At 45.5% G+C, this 20890-nt stretch overlaps 1 protein-coding gene across 1 annotated transcript in view; it reads right to left on the bottom strand.

The window, feature by feature from the left end:
* Nucleotides 1-20890, bottom strand: part of LOC121194188 (nucleolar protein 4-like) — a 107261-nt gene that overhangs the window by 32494 nt on the left and 53877 nt on the right. The window contains exon 5 of the mRNA XM_041056879.1: nt 12428-12581. Coding sequence (XP_040912813.1) covers nt 12428-12581 — 154 coding nt within the window. The remainder of the gene's footprint in view (nt 1-12427; nt 12582-20890) is intronic.

A 20890-nucleotide genomic window follows, 5' to 3' on the forward strand; every position in this document is an offset into this window, starting at 1 on the left:
TGTGTGTGTGTGTGCGTGTGTGTGTGTGTGAGTGTGTTAAGGGGCCTGGTGCTGTTTAATTTTCACCTCTAACACAAAGAGAGAACAGGACCCTTCCTGTTCGTTCTGGTTTCTGATGATTATTCAACATAAATGAGATTTAAAGCTCGGATCACGAGTTAAGTTTCACCTGAATGAATAAAGTGAGAGAGTAAAAAAATGATTTAACTGCGGTGAAATCCATGGAACCTGCTCTGTTTGCTGAGGAAGGCCGTGAGATGCTGGTGAAAGCTCTTCATCCTTTCTCCTTTACACAAAGTTCACAGTAAGTGAACTTTGAGTTAATATTTTTCTCAGTTTAATGATGTGATTGGTTTCCAGGAATAACAAATAATCACATCAAATTAGTCAATCAATAAGATGATCAACAGATAACAATTGAAAATTAATGGATAATTGATTAATCACTGACATCATGTGGAAAAAGCTACAAAAGCCAAACATTTGGGTTTTCCATCGTCTGAGACACTTCTGTTCACTCGCTAACGGGAAATCTTTGGGTTTTGGGGAGAAAAAAAACAGGAAACTGTTTTATTTATTAAACAATAAAGTGATTATAATTCAAATTAAAAAAAAAATAATAACTGCTATAGGAAAACAGTCTGAGTCACTTCTATTTGTTCTGTGTGTGTGTGTGTGGCAGAATAGTGGAATATGGACTCTACATCCTCTTTCCAAAGATGTATAGATATGGCACTGAACACACACACACACACACAGGCAGTAGAGGGTGTAGATAAGAAAACACTGGCGTGTGAGAGGAGTGTGTGTTTTCTGACTCTGTGTGGAACAACAACCAACAACCTGCCCTTGACTCTGCACACCTTCATCCTCTCTCTTCCTCTTTCAGATGGAGAGCTCAAAAACCAAAAAAAAAAAAAAAGGAAAACAGAGATAAGGATTGAATGGGGAGAACAGAGTGAAGGAGAAAGGATGAGCAGGATGGAGTGTTATCTGAGAGAAGGACAAAGAGAAAGATTAGACTTTCTATTAAAGCGAGTGGAGTCCAGTGGTTTCTCTCATTCATCAGTGGAAATACAACAGAATTAGGACAGAAAAAAGCAAAAGCTGGGGAAAAAAAAAACCATTCAACACTGACGTGAAGGAGGGAAGGATGGGGAGGGAGGAAGCAAGGAGGAAATAAACAAATAGACTAATAAGAGAAAGTGAAAATCCCTGCAGCTCCGATTTAATCAGGGTGAAGAGCCACAACAGGAGACTCATTAAAAAATAATCATCTGTTTGCTAATGTAAACGTTTTTAAAGGTAAGAATGAGAAGAATGAGAAGAACGAGACGCTTCAGACTGGAACATCGGAGAAAGAATCTCATCAGGGTGAAAAATGATTTCTGTAGGTTTTTATTTAAACCTGACTGTCTCTGAATGTTCAACCACCGCCCATTTTATTTCCACTGTACGATCATATTTGTCTTCTTGTGTCTGTCTGCTGCTCTGAGTGTGAAAATGAAAACGTGTAGACCTAAACACGGCTGTGACTAATGATTAACTAGATTAATAAACTGATTCTTTCACTGAATCAAGTCATTTTTTTAGTCAGTAAAACGTTAAAGAAAAACAGCAAATGTTTGGCTCGATATGTAATTAACTGTTTATGAATCATTTCTGTTGTTGAATCCGAGAATTCTGAATCGATTGTCTATTTCGTAGCGGTGGCGTCTCAGTACAGTGAGATACATCTGCAGTATCACGCTGAGGAGATTCTGATTGGAGTCCTCCATAAGCCTCTTATCGTCTGAGGTCTACTGATTTTTTTCCGCTGTGACTGACAGCTGACATTCTCCATGTCCGGTCCAAAGTGATTCATGACCCGGAGGCCGGAGCTTTACTGTGGATAACGGACCACAAAAGGTCACAACTGACCGGGGAAGAAAATCGACTCTCATCCCTGTTTCAGATTTGAGAAGTTGGCAGATGTGAACTTCCTGCTGAAATTCATTTTTTTAAATAAAGTAAAACATTTTTACAAAAAAAAAAAATCACATTACTTATGTTTGAGTCTGAATATACTGAGCAGTGTGAGGCTAATAGTGTTAGGACAGGATTTATCTACTGATGCTGCTAAAACCAACAGATGACAACTGTGTAGGAGGTTTGTGTGCGTATGTTAATGTGTGTGTGTGTGTGTGTGTGTGTGTGTGTGTGTGTGTGTGTGTGTGTGTGTGTGTGTGAGATGGAAGGGTAGCTACGGTATCTAAACTGCAGCTCAGAGATGTGTGCAGCATGTGCGGATGGTAATCCTTCACAAATCTGTGTGTGTAAAAGTTTGCGTGTCTGTTTTATGTCAACATGTGTAAAGGATGGAGCGTTAGAACGCGTGTGTGTGGGGTGTGTGTGTGTGTGTGTGTGTGTGGGGGGGGGGTGTGTGTGTGTGTCTGTGGGTGTGTGTGTGTGTGTGGGAAGGGGGAGGGTGCAGAGCAGTGAAGATGATGATTATTTTCAGGGCTAGATGGGCTTAGGTTTTGTGTGTGTTTGTATATGTGTGCGTGTGTGTGTGTGTTTAACTACGTACAGTAGAAGTGAGTGTGGACGGGACGATGGAAGAAGGAGGAGAAGAGAAGACGGCAGCAACAACAGAATAAAATCAGGAGGAAACGGAGGAGGAGTGAGTGGATGGGTAGAGCGATGGAGGGAAAGATGTGGATGTTCAGCTTAAACATCTGGGCGGTTTGGATTGGAGGGTTAGAGCCCCTCCGCCCCTCCACCTCTGTAACATCTGTCTCATCTCGTCCACCTCCAGGGGAAAGCCTCCACTCCTGACCTCCACACAGCCTCCTCTCGTTTCTCCACAGCTCCTCCCATTCACTCTCTTTAGCCTCTGTTCTTTAGGTTCACTCTCCATCATCATCCTCCGCTGCCTCTCTAACCTCCGCTCTCTCCCAGACACCATCCAGGCTCTGTTTCCAGGATCTCGTCTCTGAGTGATTGAATGTTTAAACTGTGCGATGGACTGCCATGCTGAGCACATTAGCTAACCTTGGACTGATGTCTTTGTTCTTCACTCACGATAAATGCAAACCTGTGTCAGAGTGAGAAAAACCACCTGCAGCAGATTTCTCTCTTAGTTCTGCATGAGAAGTGAAGAACAGGCAAACTGCTAAAAACTCTGAAGACAACAGCAAAAATATTTCTGCACAGACTGAAAATCTAAAAACAGACGTCTCACGTCAGTGTTGTTGATTCAAAATATTTTTCGTACTGATTCTGTGATGATGCAACCGCCTTGGCTTAGTTCGTTGATGTGAATGCTAATAAGCCGTAAACATAAGAAACAAAACATAAGCCCTGAGTTTGTTCTGATTATTTTTTAATTAATGCTTCTAACCAACTTTGTCTCTCTCACTAATTAACAACAAGACAAAACAAAGTCTTACGTCCTCATAAAAGCCCAAAGATTCTGTGTGTGTTGTCTGTGCAGTGCCCGTGTGCGTGTTGGAGTCCTGACGTGTTATCATATTAAATTCTTTTTTTTGTCCCCATGACAACAGGAACATAGATCCCTCTCTGTCCTCTGTGTTATCAGCTCTAAGCCAGTCAGGTCCCACACCAGCCGTCCCGCTGCCGGACAGAGAGGTGCTCCCTCAGGTGTGAATACGTCTCTTTATTTTATTGCACCGACTTAAAAGGCGCTGCACATGTTTGTCTACGTGTGTGTGTGTGTGTGTGTGTGTGTGCGAGTGTGCGTGCGTGTTAATGTGTGATGCTTTGTGTTCCCAAGGAGGGGGCCGGCTGATAACCACGGGTACAAATTTCAGATTGGGACACATTTTATTGAGCAACCTTTGATGCTCAACCCTCTAAACCATAAAACACACAAGAGAACACACAACGACACTCCCAAGGTCTTAAAAACACCCCCAACCACACACACACACACACACACACACACACACACACACACACGCTATGGTGAACACACAGACACCTTGAACCGTGCAGGGCTCGTTACACTGGGTCAGGGGGGCGGTGGTGATGGTGGGAAAAGGTTGGAGGGTGAAGGATGCAGGGTGTGTGACGGACACATTGTTCTGCTCTGAAGAGCAAAAGTTCAGTCCAAACAAACATTTCTCTGTGTTGTTGTTTGTTTGTTTGTACAAACAGAAACACGTCTGATGCTCGTGTCTGTGCCAAAGCTTCGGACAGGACGCCGAACATTTCCTCACGTTCCTGTCGTACTTTTACGCTCGTGCAGCTCACACACTCCGCTGAAGATGACTGAAGACGAAGAAACTCAACAACTGATTTATCCAGTGAACCAACAACATGCAGCCGCTGAATTACGATAAGACTCAGAGCCTGCGGCCGCGCCGCTTCGGCCTGCGTTATGTGCTCTGATTAGTGATTTCGTTCTTTCACGACATCTGAATGTTTCCACGTCGGTTTGAGAGATTATCGAGTTCAGTCCGACTCCTCTGAGAAGGTCGCGCAGTTTTCAGTCTCACAGCTCCAGATCTCATTACAGCCACGCAGGAGGCTACTGCTCTCTGCTACAAGTCAACCAGCTAATTACACTCACCAGAGGAAGACACACACACACACACAGACACACACACACACACAGAGACACACACACAGACACACAGAGACACACACACAGAGGGGGTAAGGCTGGTAACTAGCCTAACAATTTGTTTTGTTTTGCTTACAGGAGTGAGCCCCAGCTGTGACTGAGCACTGAGCCTCTTGACATATTTATATTGTCTATAGTGTGTGTGTGTGTGTGTGTGTGTGTGTGTGTGTGTGTTGAGGAGCAGTATAGAAGGTTTGTAATATTAATTGCATAGCTTTTTATCTGAGTTTGAGTCTTGCAGGGTGTAGTGTTAATAATTAAGCAGCTACTGAACCCCTTGTAGAGGAGGGCATCACTCGTCACCACACACACACACACACACACACACACACACACACACACACACTGTGTACATAATGTGCAACTTAAAGCATATATAAACATACAATGTACATTAATATGCAGCTGAGACGCCTTCTTACAAAAACACAAGCAAACATAGAAGATGATTAACGTGCACACATCAACTGCACAAAGAGCCTGAACAAACACTAACAAACCCACAACACATTCAGATGCATGTGGTTAAAAACACAAAATCAAAGAGTCTGTACAATGGAAATGTCACATGTTAATGCCTCTGTGCATTTTTAATGTTGCTTCCATTAAGTTGGCCACTAGTCCTCCAGCAGGCTGACACCACCATGACCTAAAACTCTGTGTGTGTGTGTGTGTGTGTGTGTGTGTGTGTGTGTGTGTGTGTGTGTGTGTATATGCCTGCTAGAGAAATGAGGCATTTACATGAGAAATATTCATAAGACTCACTGTTGTTAAAGTTCACTGGGCTCAGTAAACGTCTGTAAATACAGACTCTTATTATCCAAAGTGTCGTGTTCGATTATTATTTATTTTTTTTTAAACCTCATAAAGATCTGATTTGAAATCAAAACGTCCAAAATGGATTTAGCAGTGAGTCAAAAGTTGCATAAATGTTGTCACTATGGTTCTGATGCCATGTGAAAAGCGTCTGTCAAAATGCAGCAGCACCTGCGGTCGAGACGCCACCTTTTGTTTGACAACGCTCATAAACGTGCAGCTTTTCATACGACCTGAGACGTGATGACACATGACGTGATCACAATCCTAAAAGGCCGGGATCCACTGGAGCAGGACACCGTGGTGTTTTATAAAACTGCACCGCTCTGCAGAGAACTGGTGGAAAACTGTTTACATGACTCTGTCTCAGCAGAGTGAGTGAACAACTGGACTGGACACTGGACACTATTCCAAGTCCTACTATTCATGTTAATTATAAAAAATAACAGCACTGTTTGTTGGACAGTGACGGGAGGCAAAAAGTCTGACATACTAACACACACACACACACACACACACACACACTCGACCTCCACACCTGTACAGTCCACCTCTCTAAATAAAGGGCACTGAACTCTGGCACTGGACATAAATCATCCATTATGAACATAATTCATAAGGATGCTAAGCTGCCCTCAGACAGAGCCGACGCATCATGAGCATCTCGTGTTTAAAGAGTGACTCCCAGAGAAAAACCGTGCTCCGGCTTCATCCTGCTGAAATGATCCAGTCTCAATCTGCCGGCCTCCACCCAGCGTCCCGGTGACAGAGAGGATGATTTAATCCCTCCTCTCCTCTCTTTCTAATTCAGCCGAATGCCTGACCTCCATCCCTCCATCCATCCTGCAGTTCAGACCCTCTCCCTCCTCACTGCCCCTCTTCTCTTTAACCCCCCCCTCGGCCCCGGGTAGCAGGGGTGAGGGGGTGGTGGAGGAAGGGGATCAAAGTCATCCTGTCGTTTCTCTCCCACTGCCCTACTTTCCTCTGCTGCACCGCTTTAACACATTAGACCATGTGGGCCACTGGCCTACAGCACCGATGTGTGTGTGTGTTTACTGTGTATGCATACAGTATATACACACTTTTGCTTGCATTCTAGAAATGCAGCCTCCTAGTGTGGGTATGTGTGTGTACACCAACATAGTGTAGGTGCATAGATGTGTGTGTGTGTGTGTGTGGGGGGGGGGCAGTGGCTCTCTCCCCTCAGGGAGAGGGAGGCAGGGAGGTAAACTCTGTTCTCCTCGTGTCTTTATTGACTTCAGCCTGGCTGAATTTCTGACTGCTGCCTGCCTGACCAGCTGTTTGTCCGACTGCTTCACCTGTTTCAGCAACGCCTGCCTGAGTGTGTGAATACCTGCTCGCTAGTTTTTAACATTTGGGCACAGCTGTTCCTCCGGGTTCATTAAATATTTCAGCAGCAGCGTTTTCATTTTGTTCTTAGAAACTGTCCCGTGTCCTCCTGTCCGGCTCCGTCTCTCTGTCTACTACATCACCTGACTTCCTCCTGCACCAATAAAACGTAACTACGGGCCGCAATGAGCTGCGTGCGCAGACCACCTGAGTCGGGCTGTCTCATATAAAATCAGCAACCTGTCATTTTTCAGTTTGTTCCTGATGAAGGATGAGGTGAAGCAGCAGGTGACAGTGTTCTTTTCATTCACTCATTCATTCATTCACACGCAGCGTGGATATCTGTGATCCTGCATTAGGTCTTCTTTGGGATTAGCTGGTTTCAGTGTTCCAGGTAAAACCACCAGATCTCATATTTTCTATTTTCTCATAATAGACATGATCCAGTTTATGATAAAGGGGAAATAATACCAACATAATGATGTGGAGACATGGATGAAAAAATTTACATTAAGTGTACGAAGAGTAAATTTCTGCGTAAGCTAGTGCAAAATGGTCTTCAGAGACCTGAACCTGATCTGTTCTCACTTTCAGAAAACACAGCGCTGAAAGCTAGCCTGTTAAATGATGGATGGATGGAGATGGAGGGAGGATGTTCAGGGTGAGTCCCCTAATCTGTTGGACTCACTGTCTGTGTCTCTGTCCCTCTCTCTCTCCTCGTCGCTCCTCCATTAGAAACAAAGAAGGAAACTAGTTTTCCTGGAACATCTGTAATATCAGTTGTCACAGACAATGTCAAGCTCAGTATGTCAGCAGATCAATATATTGGCCCATCTATCCCCCGCCATTTTGTTCTTCTTGTTTCCATGCACTCCTCTCCTTCCTGCATGACGTCATCCTCCCTGTCGTCCTGTCTCCGTTTCCCTTCCCCTCTCCATCCTCTACACCGTTTTTTCCTTCCCTCTCTTCAGTTTATCCCCCGTGGAGAGGACCTGTAATGTCATCTCCTCCTTCTGACAAGCCCTCTTTATCACTAACCCTTCTCCGCAGAACAAGAGGCTCCGGGAAAAGGAGGCCTGGCACTCTGCTGTGCTGTTACAGCAGACAGGAGCCTCTCAGGCGGGCAGGTCAGCCGCACGGAGGGGATCTGGTGTGGATGTCTCTCTGGAGCTTCAGGGGGAATGAGATGATGCTCGCAGGCCAGGATGGAGAGGTAGTGGAGGGGCCACTTCTCAAGAGCATGGACGCTTGGAGCCAGAGTGATGTGGAGAGGCACAGAGTGCACACTCACACACTTTCTCATACATGCCTACACACCCCCTCAGAAATCTACAGAGTATAAGCCTCACGGAGCAAGAAGTGCAAGAAGCTCTGGCGACCAAGCTCGCCCGCCGGCCAGTGCGACTTCTGTCCAGGGTTGGCTCCCGTGGCATCGGCTGAATAAATTCACGGCGACGGCTCGAGTCAAGGTTAGCCTGGCTGCAGTGCACTGGTTTGCCACTAGCACTTCATTTTTTCAGATGTCGGGTGAAAACCACACATCTACGAAGAAAGCAGTGATGCTTCACTGACTGTTCGAACATCAAACTGACCCCGGACCAACAATCAGGCTTAAAAACACAGACAGTTTCTTATTTAGCATAAGAAACTAACAAAAGGCTGAACGAAGAACCCTGCTGGTTCGTTAGCAACGCACACAACATCCACACGGCTTCGCGTAGTGTAGAAAGTGGTTGGCATTAAACAAACAAACAAACAAAGAACACAACAACTAAGGGTATGTGTCCATATGAGAGCCAGCGTCTTTTTTCCAGCTGTCCCCAGTGAGGAGAGAGCGCAGAGAAAGCTCGCTGTTTTTGTGCGGCAGTGCGCTTCTAGACGAAAATCTCTGAAGTTCATACACAATTAGTAATAAAAAGCAAAGGGCCGTTGGGAGTCCATCACACCGCGGCAGTGATGAGATGCTGTCGCAGAAAAAAAAACCTGCAGCAGAGTTGTTTTGATGAAGCTGCCAGAGAAAAGCATCCAGCCCAACAAACCTGTGACACTTCAGCTGCTTTCAGTCATTTACAGATTCTGCTGTGATGCGTTAAAGTTTGCTCACACTGACACAGTCGACCGTTAATGAATCATGAAGTGTTTTTTGTTTATTTAGTAATTTTAATGTTAACCTGCCTGTGTGTGATTTTTGATTCAGTTCGCTTGCTCAGATTTTCGGTTCGATAATCTCCTGGCAGACCGGACGGTCGGGCCACTGGCTGCTTTACGCAGCTTTTAACACCAGTTTTTCCTGGACTCATCAGTCGGCCACCAGCCACAGGTTTGAAACCGCCGGTCTGAACCATTACACAATAAAAGCTTTTCACTTCAGTTGTCACTGTTAAGTTGAGTGAGGCAGAAAAGAAGAAAAGCAAGGTGGCGGTCAGAAGCTCTTAAAAGTGATTTACTGGCGGCTTGTGAGCTGGACATGGGCGTGTGTGTGTGTGTGTGTGTGTGTGTGTGTGTGTGTGTGTGTGTGCGTGTGTGCGCAGACCATCTGCTGTGCTGAAATGAGCTGCCTACTCCAGTTAAATGCCCTGACAGCTAGCTGGTTGGGAAAACACCCACCTGATATTAACTTTGGGAGTCAGATCAACCACAAGCTCTTTGGCTGCGCGTTCAAACCGAAGCAGCCGCAGCTCCTCCACCTCCTCGCTGTCAGAGGAAAGAGCTGCTGCTGCAGCTGCTGCAGGTTCCCCACAGCGCTGAGAGCCCCACTGGGCTCGGCTCGGCTCGGCACGGCACGGAGAACACGGCAATAAAAATTCAAAATATTTCAGCTTTTACTATAAAGAGCTCTGCTCAAGGAGAGGAGGATCAGAGCTGTGTGTGTATACATGGTGTGTGTATACATGGTGTGTGTATATACATGGTGTGTGTGGCTGTGAGTCTCTGGTGTGGTGGAGTCTGATGGTTGATGGCACCACAGAGCTGCCTGAGCTCTGCGAGGCCCTCGGCTGGAGGAGTGTGCGGCTCGGCAGAGAGAGGATGAGAGGGGTTGTCCATGACGGCGTTCAGCCTCCCTCTCGTCCTCTTCTCCGTCACTGCCTCCACACTGTCCAGTCCTGTTTTATGATCGCAGATTCATCTGAACTAGAATCACAGGAAGAGGTTTTCCTCAAGGCTGAGGTACTTTCATGTTATCAATCAATCAATCAATTTCGGTTTTCAAGACCCCTCGGAACCACCGCCACTTCCCAATTTCCTCCAGATCCACGTATCTGGGCCATCAGCCCGACCAAACCTCAGCCCTACCCAAGTGTTTTATACATCACTAGCACTCCTGTGCATTAGAGAAATAAGAGGAGGCTCTGCTGCCTGTCAGTTTCCCTGGATTAGAGTCTAATTGAGCAGGAAAGGCACTTCAACGCTGCCTCTCAGCTCCTCAGAGTGTTGTGGCATTTGGACGCCTACAACCCTCCTCTGGCTTCTATATGAGGTGTAGGGAACAGAGTGACCTTTTAATGACAAGGCCTTATACGCTCTACCACCTACTGTAGTCTCACACATGCACACGCACACACACACAGAGCACACTCCCTCCTTCTTCTTCTGGCCTCCTCCATCTTTTCACCTTCCAGTGTCTGTCTTTCTTTCTTTCTTTCTTTCTTTCTTCTTCTCTCTTACCCCAAATTATCCAAATTACAACACATCCTCCAAAACAACAAATTACATTCACGAGTATTTTCTGATAGCTAATGTTTCTGTGACCGTTTTCTGAACAGCTACGGTTAAAGACGAGGCACAAACACGACCTCTGCCCCCTGTGAGGTTTCACAGCACTATAACAGCATCACGTTACTTCCAGCTCTGCTTCGAACGTCAGTCAAACGGTCGCTGAATGTCACTGTCAGGTAAAAACATGAATATGAAATGTGAGAAATCAAAACAAATGGTGAATACTGTTGTAATTTCACGTGAGGACATGTCCCCTAAGGAGGAGGCTGTGAATGTTTCTTCAACTCCTGCAACTATTTTTATAATCGATGAACTGTTTAAATGGTTTTTAAGCAGCTTACCCAGTGCGTTTCTCTGTTTTATATGACTGGAAACTGAATAACTTCGCACTGTAAAGTCACTAAACCCAACCACAAAATGCACCTACAGAGATATTACAGGAAAACTACACAGAGCTGAAATGATGAACTTAGAGAAGCAGCACTCTGATTTTTTTTTTTCTTTCTTAGACAGGAAATAATATTTGATAGGTTCTGTTTTTTCTGTGATACGATCCAGGAAGGAAAGATATGAAGCACTGATCCATGTGGGGAAAAGAAAAAAGGAAAAATCTGAAGAAGATCCACCACAACCCCAAAGATGGGATTGTCCTCTTTCCCTTGACTCATCCTTTCTTTCCTCTCCTCATTCCATCATCCCTCATCCAGCCGGAGCTCGGAGGAGGAGCAGCGGCCACAGAAGGATCTTGATGGAGATTGGTTGGAGCACTTACTCCCGCCTGGCACTGAACCGTCAACTCAGCTCACATCAACACACCACACATACACATCTATACACACACACACACACACACACACACACACACACACACACACACACACACACACATCTACACACACACACACACACACACATACATACACATCTACACACACACACACACACATCTGGGCTTGTTTCACTACACTACTGTCCCATTGTCTTGGCTCTGTAACACTGTGAAGAAGTGGCAGAGACACACTCACTCAGTACTGGGTACAGTACATTACAGTACCATTCAAATATGTATGGGATAGGTCTCTCTCTCTCTCTCTCTCTCTCTCCCTCACACACACACACACACACACACACACACACACACACACACGCCACTTGTTACATTAGCAGGTAATTGCTGTATCCTTGCAGCAGTATTGAACAATACGACTGTCTTCAAAGTGAGCGCTCCTCACAACGGGAAGCCTTTAAGAGCGGGGGGGAGGGGCAAAGAGAGGGAGAATACTGTGTGTGTGTGTGTGGGGGTGTGTGTGTGTGTGGGGGGGGGGGGGGGGGGGGTGTGGGGGGGGGGGGGGGCAGTCAGTAAGAGGCAGGTAAATGGAGAATGGAGGAGGAGAGAAGATGACAGCTCAGTATGAAGCCACAGAAGAAATGACGAGAGACAGAAAGAGACAGGAGGGACAGGATGAGGGGACGGACGTAACAGAGAGGTCAGGACGGAGCTGACCTCCACATTAAACCCCCTCCGGTCAGAAACCTTCCGTAACACAACCACTTTAATCCCTTCTGCCTTACTACCCCAAATCTGATCAACTGAATCTGCATTAAAAATACACACCGCTACACACACACACACACACACACACACACACACACACACACACACACACACACACACACACACACACACACACACACACACACACTCTCTGTTTGTCATCATCTTAATCTTACTTCAGTTTCCAGAGTCCCTGATGTTTTCTACCTGGGACACACACTCAAAATATTTCACCTGCTCACTAACAGCTCTGCTGATGTGAGAAACTTCCACTTGTTCTTCTCGGCTCCTGAAGAACGAAGCTCGCATCCGACAGCGGCAACACGAAACCATTCACAGACGAGACATTTTGTGGTCCTTACCGTCATCTTCCTTGCCGTGCGTGTTCTGGGGACTGTGGCGCATCCTCTCTCCTCGGCTTGGCGGGCTCAGGTCAGACGCTGCTCCCAGATCAGCTGCTAGCCATGTGGGCTCGCTCATCTCTGCCTCCTCCTCGCTGCTCAGTGAACTGTCATCCTGACCAAACGAGACAGGAAGAACGTTATCCAGCTGAATTTATTCTTCACGTTTACATCACGCTAATGAGTGAGCAAACTGTTAGTGATGCAGACACGGGATCATACAGTGAAATAAGACCAACAGCTTTTTAGATTTCAGGCATTTAGCTTGTTTGTCCTTTGTCCTCTACGGTGGATTAACTGCATATTTTGACATCATGTGGACAAATGTTAGTTAATGTTAAACATGTTTCCTCACTAATGTCAAAAACCAGTCTGGCAGATCCTCAAACAGAAAACTTTCATTTCAGTCAACATGACTGGAAGCAGACGCAGACAAAGAAGAATTCCTAGAAAGGAGAAAGACTGAATCAATAACCCTTTGTCTTTTCAGATAGCAGAGACATTTCGTCTGAAGATTTGACGGCTCTGCCGGCGGTGCCATGTAATGCCACCTTCTCATGAACGAAACTGTGTTTACCCGCTGTTTAAAGGCATTTTTAATCTCCCCACTTACCACTTTGTCAGTGTCAGCATCCACGGGAGCAGCCATGACAGCTACTCCGCCAGTTTAACCCAAACATCAGAGGAAACAAGAAACACGTGGCAGAGAGACGGCAGGCAGGCAAATCAAACACAACACGCCAACTGCTTCTCAGTGTGCAGCGCCTGCAGGCCTCGCTGGAAGCAGGGACATCACACTGAGACGTCTTTCCTCTAAACTCGGAGCCGCCTTCCTTCCACCTCACAGACTCTTCATCTGTTCAAGCCAAAAATTCTGGAAATGAAAAAGGCAACACTCCGTGGGAAACAAGCTTCTGGTGTTTGAGCTACTAACTTTCCTGAAACAGGTTTATCCAGATTTAAACCAGCCAGCGACCGACAGAAGCAGGGCAGGTAAGTGACACACACTTCACACTTCACACGTTCAGAACGAACATGAAGCGACTGCAAATTACAAAGACAATAGAAAGACGCAAGTGGACACGAAAAAGACAGACACCTTCGTCACCTGACTTCCTCCCGTCATCATTACTGCGGCCACCAGACGTCAACTAACCATAAAATGTAACTATGGGCTGTAATGAGCCGCTCACACCGACGACCCACGGTGCTGAGGAGTATCTCACACGTCTCCAGACAAGAAAACCAACAATGGATTATTATGTAAAACTCATCATGTGATAAGTTAAAGGTTAAGCAGCTAAAACGTTTGGGTGAAAAAAGGCTTAATGTAAACTGAAGGACAGTGACGGAGGAATCGTCCAATATGGACCAAATCCCTGAGGACACAGCTGTCAGAACACAACATCAACAACTGCTCTCTACAGCATTTCAGTCTCACAGACACACACACACACACACACACACATACACACACAGACACAAAGAAACACAAATTTACAGCTGTTATCAGAATCTAAGGAGACCTGCACTTTCAGTAATGAGGTGCCGGGTGCTACAACTGCCTTTTATCTGATGCACACACACACACACACACACACACACACACACACACACACAGATTAATGGATGAGGACACTGGAGCTAACACACTGTCTTTTCATTACCAGTGCTGCTGTAACAACGGACAGGTGGACAGACTCTTCACAGACAGGTGGACAACATCAGGACCACAATGACACAAAAATCACAAACAAAAACAAAAACAAAAACAAAAAGCTAACACGAGAATTCCCAAGTCACAGATTCTGCCTATTTTGCATACATGTCATCCCTCAGTCTGAGCAGGAATACGATGCATAATTCATCAGTGCACGTGACGGATAATAATGAATGAATGAATGTCGAGTTAATGATGAGCTCTGCTGCAGAGGCTGAAGCCAGGAATGACAGACTGAACCAAGCAAAGCAAAGAAAACAGATTCACATAGAAAGCTAAATAAAACATTTCCACCTGGACGACTGTCTGTCATGTAGGAGTCTGCATTTATGTACACACACACACACACACACACACACACACACACACACACACACACACACACACACACACACACACACACACACACTTCTTTCTATATAGTATTACACAGATCTTCTACCATTGTAACAGCAACTGTTTAATCTCTCTGGGGATCATGGGTTTGAATGGAAGAAATCTGGGAGGTCATCAGGTCCATGGAGAGGTGGGGGTGTAGGTGTAGGTGGGGGTGGGGGTGGGGTAAGATAAAACCTAATCTTTTGTTCCAAACACTACGAGCTTTAAAAACCCAAAGTTGGGGTCAGACCTTATGCCGACTGACTGCTGCTGCTGCACCTTCGGTTCTCCCTGAGCAGGAAAATGGCTGCTGTCCTGCACTGTCAGAGTGACGACGTCCTCTCTCCTGCTTATTTTTGCTTTTCATATTTTGACATGACTGACAACTGTCCTGGCTTCCGTAAACATGAAGCACGTCCATTTTCTCTGAAGACAGAATCATCCACCGGCGTCTCAGACTGGAAATGGAAAAGCTTTTACTGGGTCCAGGCTGAATATCAATCAGTGCTGCAGCTCACTTCACATTCGGCCTTTACACAACGACCCTGTGCACTCTTCCCTTAAAGCCACCTCACCTGCCTGAGCCGCTCTCTCAGAATAAGGTCATGCTGGTTTTTCAGTCGGTAAATTGTATGTGAACCACTGTGAGTTAAAACTCAGAAAACTTTGGTCTGAGCTGTTTTTGCTTTCACCGAATCGTCAGTTAAAAAGCTGAAACACTGCCGGGGATCCCATTTCTCCATTTAAAGAGAAAAAAAAATCCATTTACGCTGCACAAACACACGACTCTGTGCAGCTCCTGCAGTGAGTCCATGTGGCAGCACTGACCCATATCTGTCTGTTAAAGAGGGGTTCTCAGAGGAGGAGTTTCCCTGGGCTCGTCACACTGGATTAGCCTCCTCGCTGCGATCAGGCAGCCAGCCAGCAGGACTGCACACGCTGACAGTAACTGAGAGCGTCCACGTAGCTCTGGAAACTGCCAGAGAGCTGCGTCATTAAACCAGAGAGGCTTCGATCGTCGACCCTCGCCATCACATGGTGAATCTAACGTGTCTAAAAGAGGAAACGCCGTTCCTGCTGTTTTTCACCTGACTGACGGTCTCTGATGGACCTCTGAAGAAATAAAGGAATCGATTCGTCTTAATGTCCATTAAAAAACAGAAAACAATGAAAAATGCCTCTCGCTGTTTCCCACAGTCCACAGTGACGTCTTCGAATGAATTTCACTTCCTGTTGATCGACTAGTTGATTGATGAACTAACTGTTGCAGCTCTGGATTCAGACACATTCCTGTCACATGATTTTTTCTTCTAAACTAAATCATCTACTCAAATAAATTCTAGATTTTGAGCTTTTTTCTCCGTGATGTGATTGATTCACAGACACCACGACGCACTGATCATTTTCATTTCATGTTTCATTTCTCAGGGAACCATTTCTGTGCCGCTGACTGAAGCTCGGAGAAGCCGCCACTTTCATGACATCGTTGTCAGCTGATTGACAGCCACATGCCTCAGGGTCCAATTTCGTTGAGCACATCCATGTGAAGCAGATCGAAAATAAAAACGTCTTCATGCAGCTTTTTGTTGTTCAGACTGAACATGAATCATCACCTGTGAGAGCAAACACTCAGAGCTGGCGCCGCTTCAGGTTTTAATGGGTTATTATGGAATCAGTCCATAATTACAGGCCACAGAAATTAGCTCCAACAGTTTCCTGCTCTTTTTGTGAAGAAATGTTCAGGCGGCTTTTAAAACAAAGCCCGTTAGCTAATACAGCTCCGCAGCTCAATGCGACTCCAGGTGGGAAAAAATAAAACAATAATCCATAAGATTTCCAGGCGGCACATTCTGAGCAGTTCCTTTTTAAAAGCTCGTGCAGAGATCCGAGTTTGTGAGCGATCCTGTGAACTCGCGACGTTAATCAGCTCGGAGACTATTCTGAGGCTGTTAATTCACCACAGCACGGCACATGAATCAACTCTGACAAATCATCAAATGAGACCTTATTTTAATCTACTCTTAATTCTTTTTCAATTAGTATCATTGCCAGCTCACATTACCTCATTTTCAATTACCATAATAATCTCAGTGCTATAATCACTGGTTCGCCTACACCTCTTTGTTGTGGTGCTGGAGGACTGAAGAACAGAGGATTCACGTTAGACCCGTGGAAGCTATCGAACGGTGAATCTGTCCGACTTGAGCGCGGATGAAGTCATGAGGAGGCTGAGGAAGCGCACAGCTCTTCTTTTCTCTGACAGGGTGCTGTAGCCTTCGTTCAGCAGGCCATCTCTCCGAACATCTGTCTTTTCTGAGTTAAATAAAACAGTGAGCACAGTTGTGAGTGTGTCCAAAGCCTCATTCATCTTATTCCTAAATAAAGAGCTAAGTAAAGGCTCACGCCCACACACACACACACACACACACACAGTCCTGCTGTCCTACATATTCACCCCATGTGGATTAATCCGCCGCTGAAAATAGTCCCTAACAACTCTTCTTCATTGTCCCCCAGTCAGCCAAACTGAAGAGAGCGAAAACTCGTCTCTTCCTGTGTGTGTGTGTGTGTGTGTGTGTGTGTGTGTGTGTGTGTGCGTGTGTGTGTGTGTGCGTGTGTGTGTGTGCGTGTGTGTGTGTGTGTGTGTGTGTGTGTGTGTGTGTGTGTGTGTGTGTGTGTGTGCGTGTGCGTGTGTGTGTGTGTGTGCGTGTGTGTGTGTGTGTGTTGTTTATTAATGGTCTCAGTAATGAGCTGTCCTCATCTGCATACAGATGAACAGCAGCGTTCCTGCCTGATAGATTAACACACAAATGGGATTTTGAGCAATCGGACCAACTCAATAACACTTTTCTCTCCGTTTCTCTGCTCCACTCCGTCTCTCTCTCTCTCTCTCTCTCTTTGTCTTCATTTGTCTTTGGTTCTGTCTGAATCTTAAGAGAATTAATCAAAGAACATATGTATGTGTTTTCTGTACGCTCCTCAAACAGTGTGGTGTGGTCAACAGTTCTGAGATGAGTAGCTTCAAAGTTCTTAGTTGATTTGCTTTAAGTATCTTAAAATGTTGAACACGTCCAAACCAGGCCCTGGATAAAGTTTAATCAGACTAAACGAGAGGCGTGGAGAGAATCAAGGCAGAACAAAGCGTCCTTCGGGTCTTACAACGTGTCTTTGACCCTGTAAGATTTTTGAACCTGTACTTTGGCCCTTTTTATTGCTTTTATCCCTGATTTCCCAACAGAAACAGGGGCAAAGCAGACTCACACTGAAGCACAGGAGCTGGACTGGACCCCGAGTTACTGATGTTTACATTTATATAGTTTGTCTCCAAATCTGCAAACCAGGGCTCAGACTCTGATGTAAAGGCTGTTGTAAGGAATATGTTCCTTCAAAATGTGATTTTCAGTTTTCAAACTTAAAAAAAAGTTCAGTAACGAAGAAACATGACTGAAAAACGGTGGTTTTGGATTCCTAAATGAGTCTGTCGCTGTCAGCTGTGGAAGCCACACCACACAGGCTGACAGTGCTGAGGATGAGGATGATGATGATGATGATGATGACTGTGGTGAAGATTATGAGAGGTGTAAAGCAGTAAAGAACACCCAAGATGAATAATTAACAGCTACTTTTCTCTATTGTCTATTTTTACCAGAGTGGAGGTGAGAGGAGCGACAACTGTTTAAACTTTAATCAAAGGACAAAAGAGAAGGTTTGAACAACAGAGCGACAGAAACTGAGGGGACAAAAGGAGAAGAAGAAGAAGAAAAACGGACGAGAGAGAAGTCAAACTAACGAAGCAGGTGCACTGAGGATGAGCTGTAGTGTCAGTCAGTCTAGGTTTCCACCCTCAGCCTTCCCTCCTCCCTCTTTCACAGGGACACAGATTGTGAAAACCCAGCAGCTGTGGGTCCAGACCCCGGCCCGTGACACTCAGAGTCAGACTGCTGCTCTGCGAATTTAAAGCTAATCATGACGTAACCCTCACACACACGTGTCAGATGAGCCACTTTGTTGACTGCATGCTCGCTAACTGCTTTTCACACAGTTTCAGTCACTGCACGTGTTACAACTATCTCATATCCAGGCGTGGACGCAGTTACACTGCTGAGCTGGTTATCACCATGACTGGATCCATAGATGAAATCATACAGTGTGTGATATGCAATGCTACCTCCAGGACTCCAGTGGTTACTGGAGTAATTAGGGATTTGTTTTTGTTTTTAAATTAGCTGAGCTTCTCCACAGACCAGGTTAGAATCACTGGTCTACATGATCTACAAACAGAGACTAGTGTTACACTGTGTGTGTGTGTCTGTGTGAGTGAGTGTGTGTCTGTGTGTGTTTCCAGATCACAACAGCCGGATCTGGTCCTGTGGCACTGCTAAGCTAATCAGGTTAGCCACCGGACAGGCGGAAGGAAACATTTCTTTCTCTCTGCGTTCATCTCCTCTCCCCCATTCACACCCTTCCTCCCCCATCTCCTTCTTCATTTTCTCCTGCTCCCTCCCATCTCCTCTCTCCTTGTTTCCCTCTGCTCTGTTTTGTTCACCCTGTTCTTCTCTGCTCTCCTCCCCCCATCACCTCCTCCTCCTCCTTCTTCCAATTCATCCTCTCTCTGAAGTTATCCTCACATCATCACAGAAAACAATGGGAGTGCAGAGAGAAACCCACGTTTCAAATCAATGAAAAAAAAAAAGCACCCTGAGGTCCAGAGGGGAAAAAATGAATAACACCTCTCTCTCTCCAGATTCGTCCACAACATGTAATGTCACATAAAACGACAGCGGATCTGTGACTCAGAAGATGTGTTTTCATGTGTTGAGACACATTTCCCAGCATTCAGTGCAATTTCCGGACTTTTCCACACTTAAAAAATAACTTATCTAGTCTTGTACAAGAGCCCAGAGCATGAAAAACTCCTCCGCCCAGAGCGGCACAGAACCACTGTTAAATAACAAACCAGCTGAGCGTGACGACTGTGTATGTGGGAAAACTCGAGGCATCGAGCTCATGATTAAACATTTGCTGCTCAAATGAACTCAGGTAAAAGTGTATTTCTTTATTGCAGACTTTACTGCGACTAATGATTATTTTCACTAACAATTCATTAACTCGTTTTTAGCACCAATTAGTTTGATAGTGAGAAAGTGTCATTCACTATAAAATGGTTGCACGGTTCTTGTTGACGCTGAGAACACGGTGGTTTGGATTCACTGATGACTAAACGAGTCTGGACATGGACATCAACGAGTGTCTCTGTCTGATTATTCTTCATTCGACAGCTGTCTGAAGTCGGACGTGCACTGTCCTCTCTTTACACCGGGAAAAGATTAAAGTCAGAGCTGAGACGATAAAGTCAATTAATCAGAAGAGAAACTATTTTAATAATCAGTTAATTTAAGTAACTTATCTGCTGCCTTCATTTGTCGTAAGTGAATTACCTGATCATTTCACTTCTTTAGGAAACTGATGGAAAACGTTCACTGTTTTTAATATGACTGATGATGACTGATGAATTCATTGGGAAAATAATTATGATTCAAAACCTTATCAGCTTTTTAGAAGTGTCAAACCACGCACACACACACACACACACACACACACACACACACACACACACACACACACACACACACACACACACACACACACACACACACACACACTTTGTTTTAGTGATACTCTACGTGTCGTACCAGGATACAAACTCAGCCTGAGCACAGTTTGTCCCCAGTGGAGCAGTGCGAAATGAATTTCATTAAGAAAATCAATTAAGATGGACATTGTTTCCTCACATGAAGGAGTTGGGGGGGTTGGTGCTTCTCACTCTGCTCGGTCTCTTTGTTCTCTTTGTTTTACGGGCGGTGGTGATGGAGCAGAGCTGGACCCTGAAGCCTCCCGAGCTGTCAAATTGGCATCCTTCCACCTGCCTACTACCTCCCCCCTCCACCTATCACCCACACCATCCCACCTCCTCATTTATCTCCCTTTATTCCTGCATACCTTCCCCCCTCTTCCTCCCCCCTTACCCTCACCCTGCCAACTCCATCCCCATCTCCTGCAGTCCCTGTTCTCCAGCTCCAACCTCCCCCCTCTCTGGCTGCAGTTCTCTCAGATGTTCTGACTCTACACCCATCAGAAGTAGAAACCACTCCCTCTTTCCACCTTTCTTCCCATCATGTTTGCTGGTTTCCATGGAAACTGATCCAGGCTGTCCATTCATTACTGCCCCCTGTTATCATCATCATCATCATCCTCATCCTCATCATCACATCTAAGGAAAGCAGCTCTGATGCCTTCTGCAGGCAGCATCGCTGGCCACTGGGACA

This window comes from Toxotes jaculatrix, chromosome 2 (genome assembly GCF_017976425.1).
Source record: "Toxotes jaculatrix isolate fToxJac2 chromosome 2, fToxJac2.pri, whole genome shotgun sequence".
Classification (NCBI taxonomy): Eukaryota; Metazoa; Chordata; class Actinopteri; family Toxotidae; genus Toxotes; species Toxotes jaculatrix.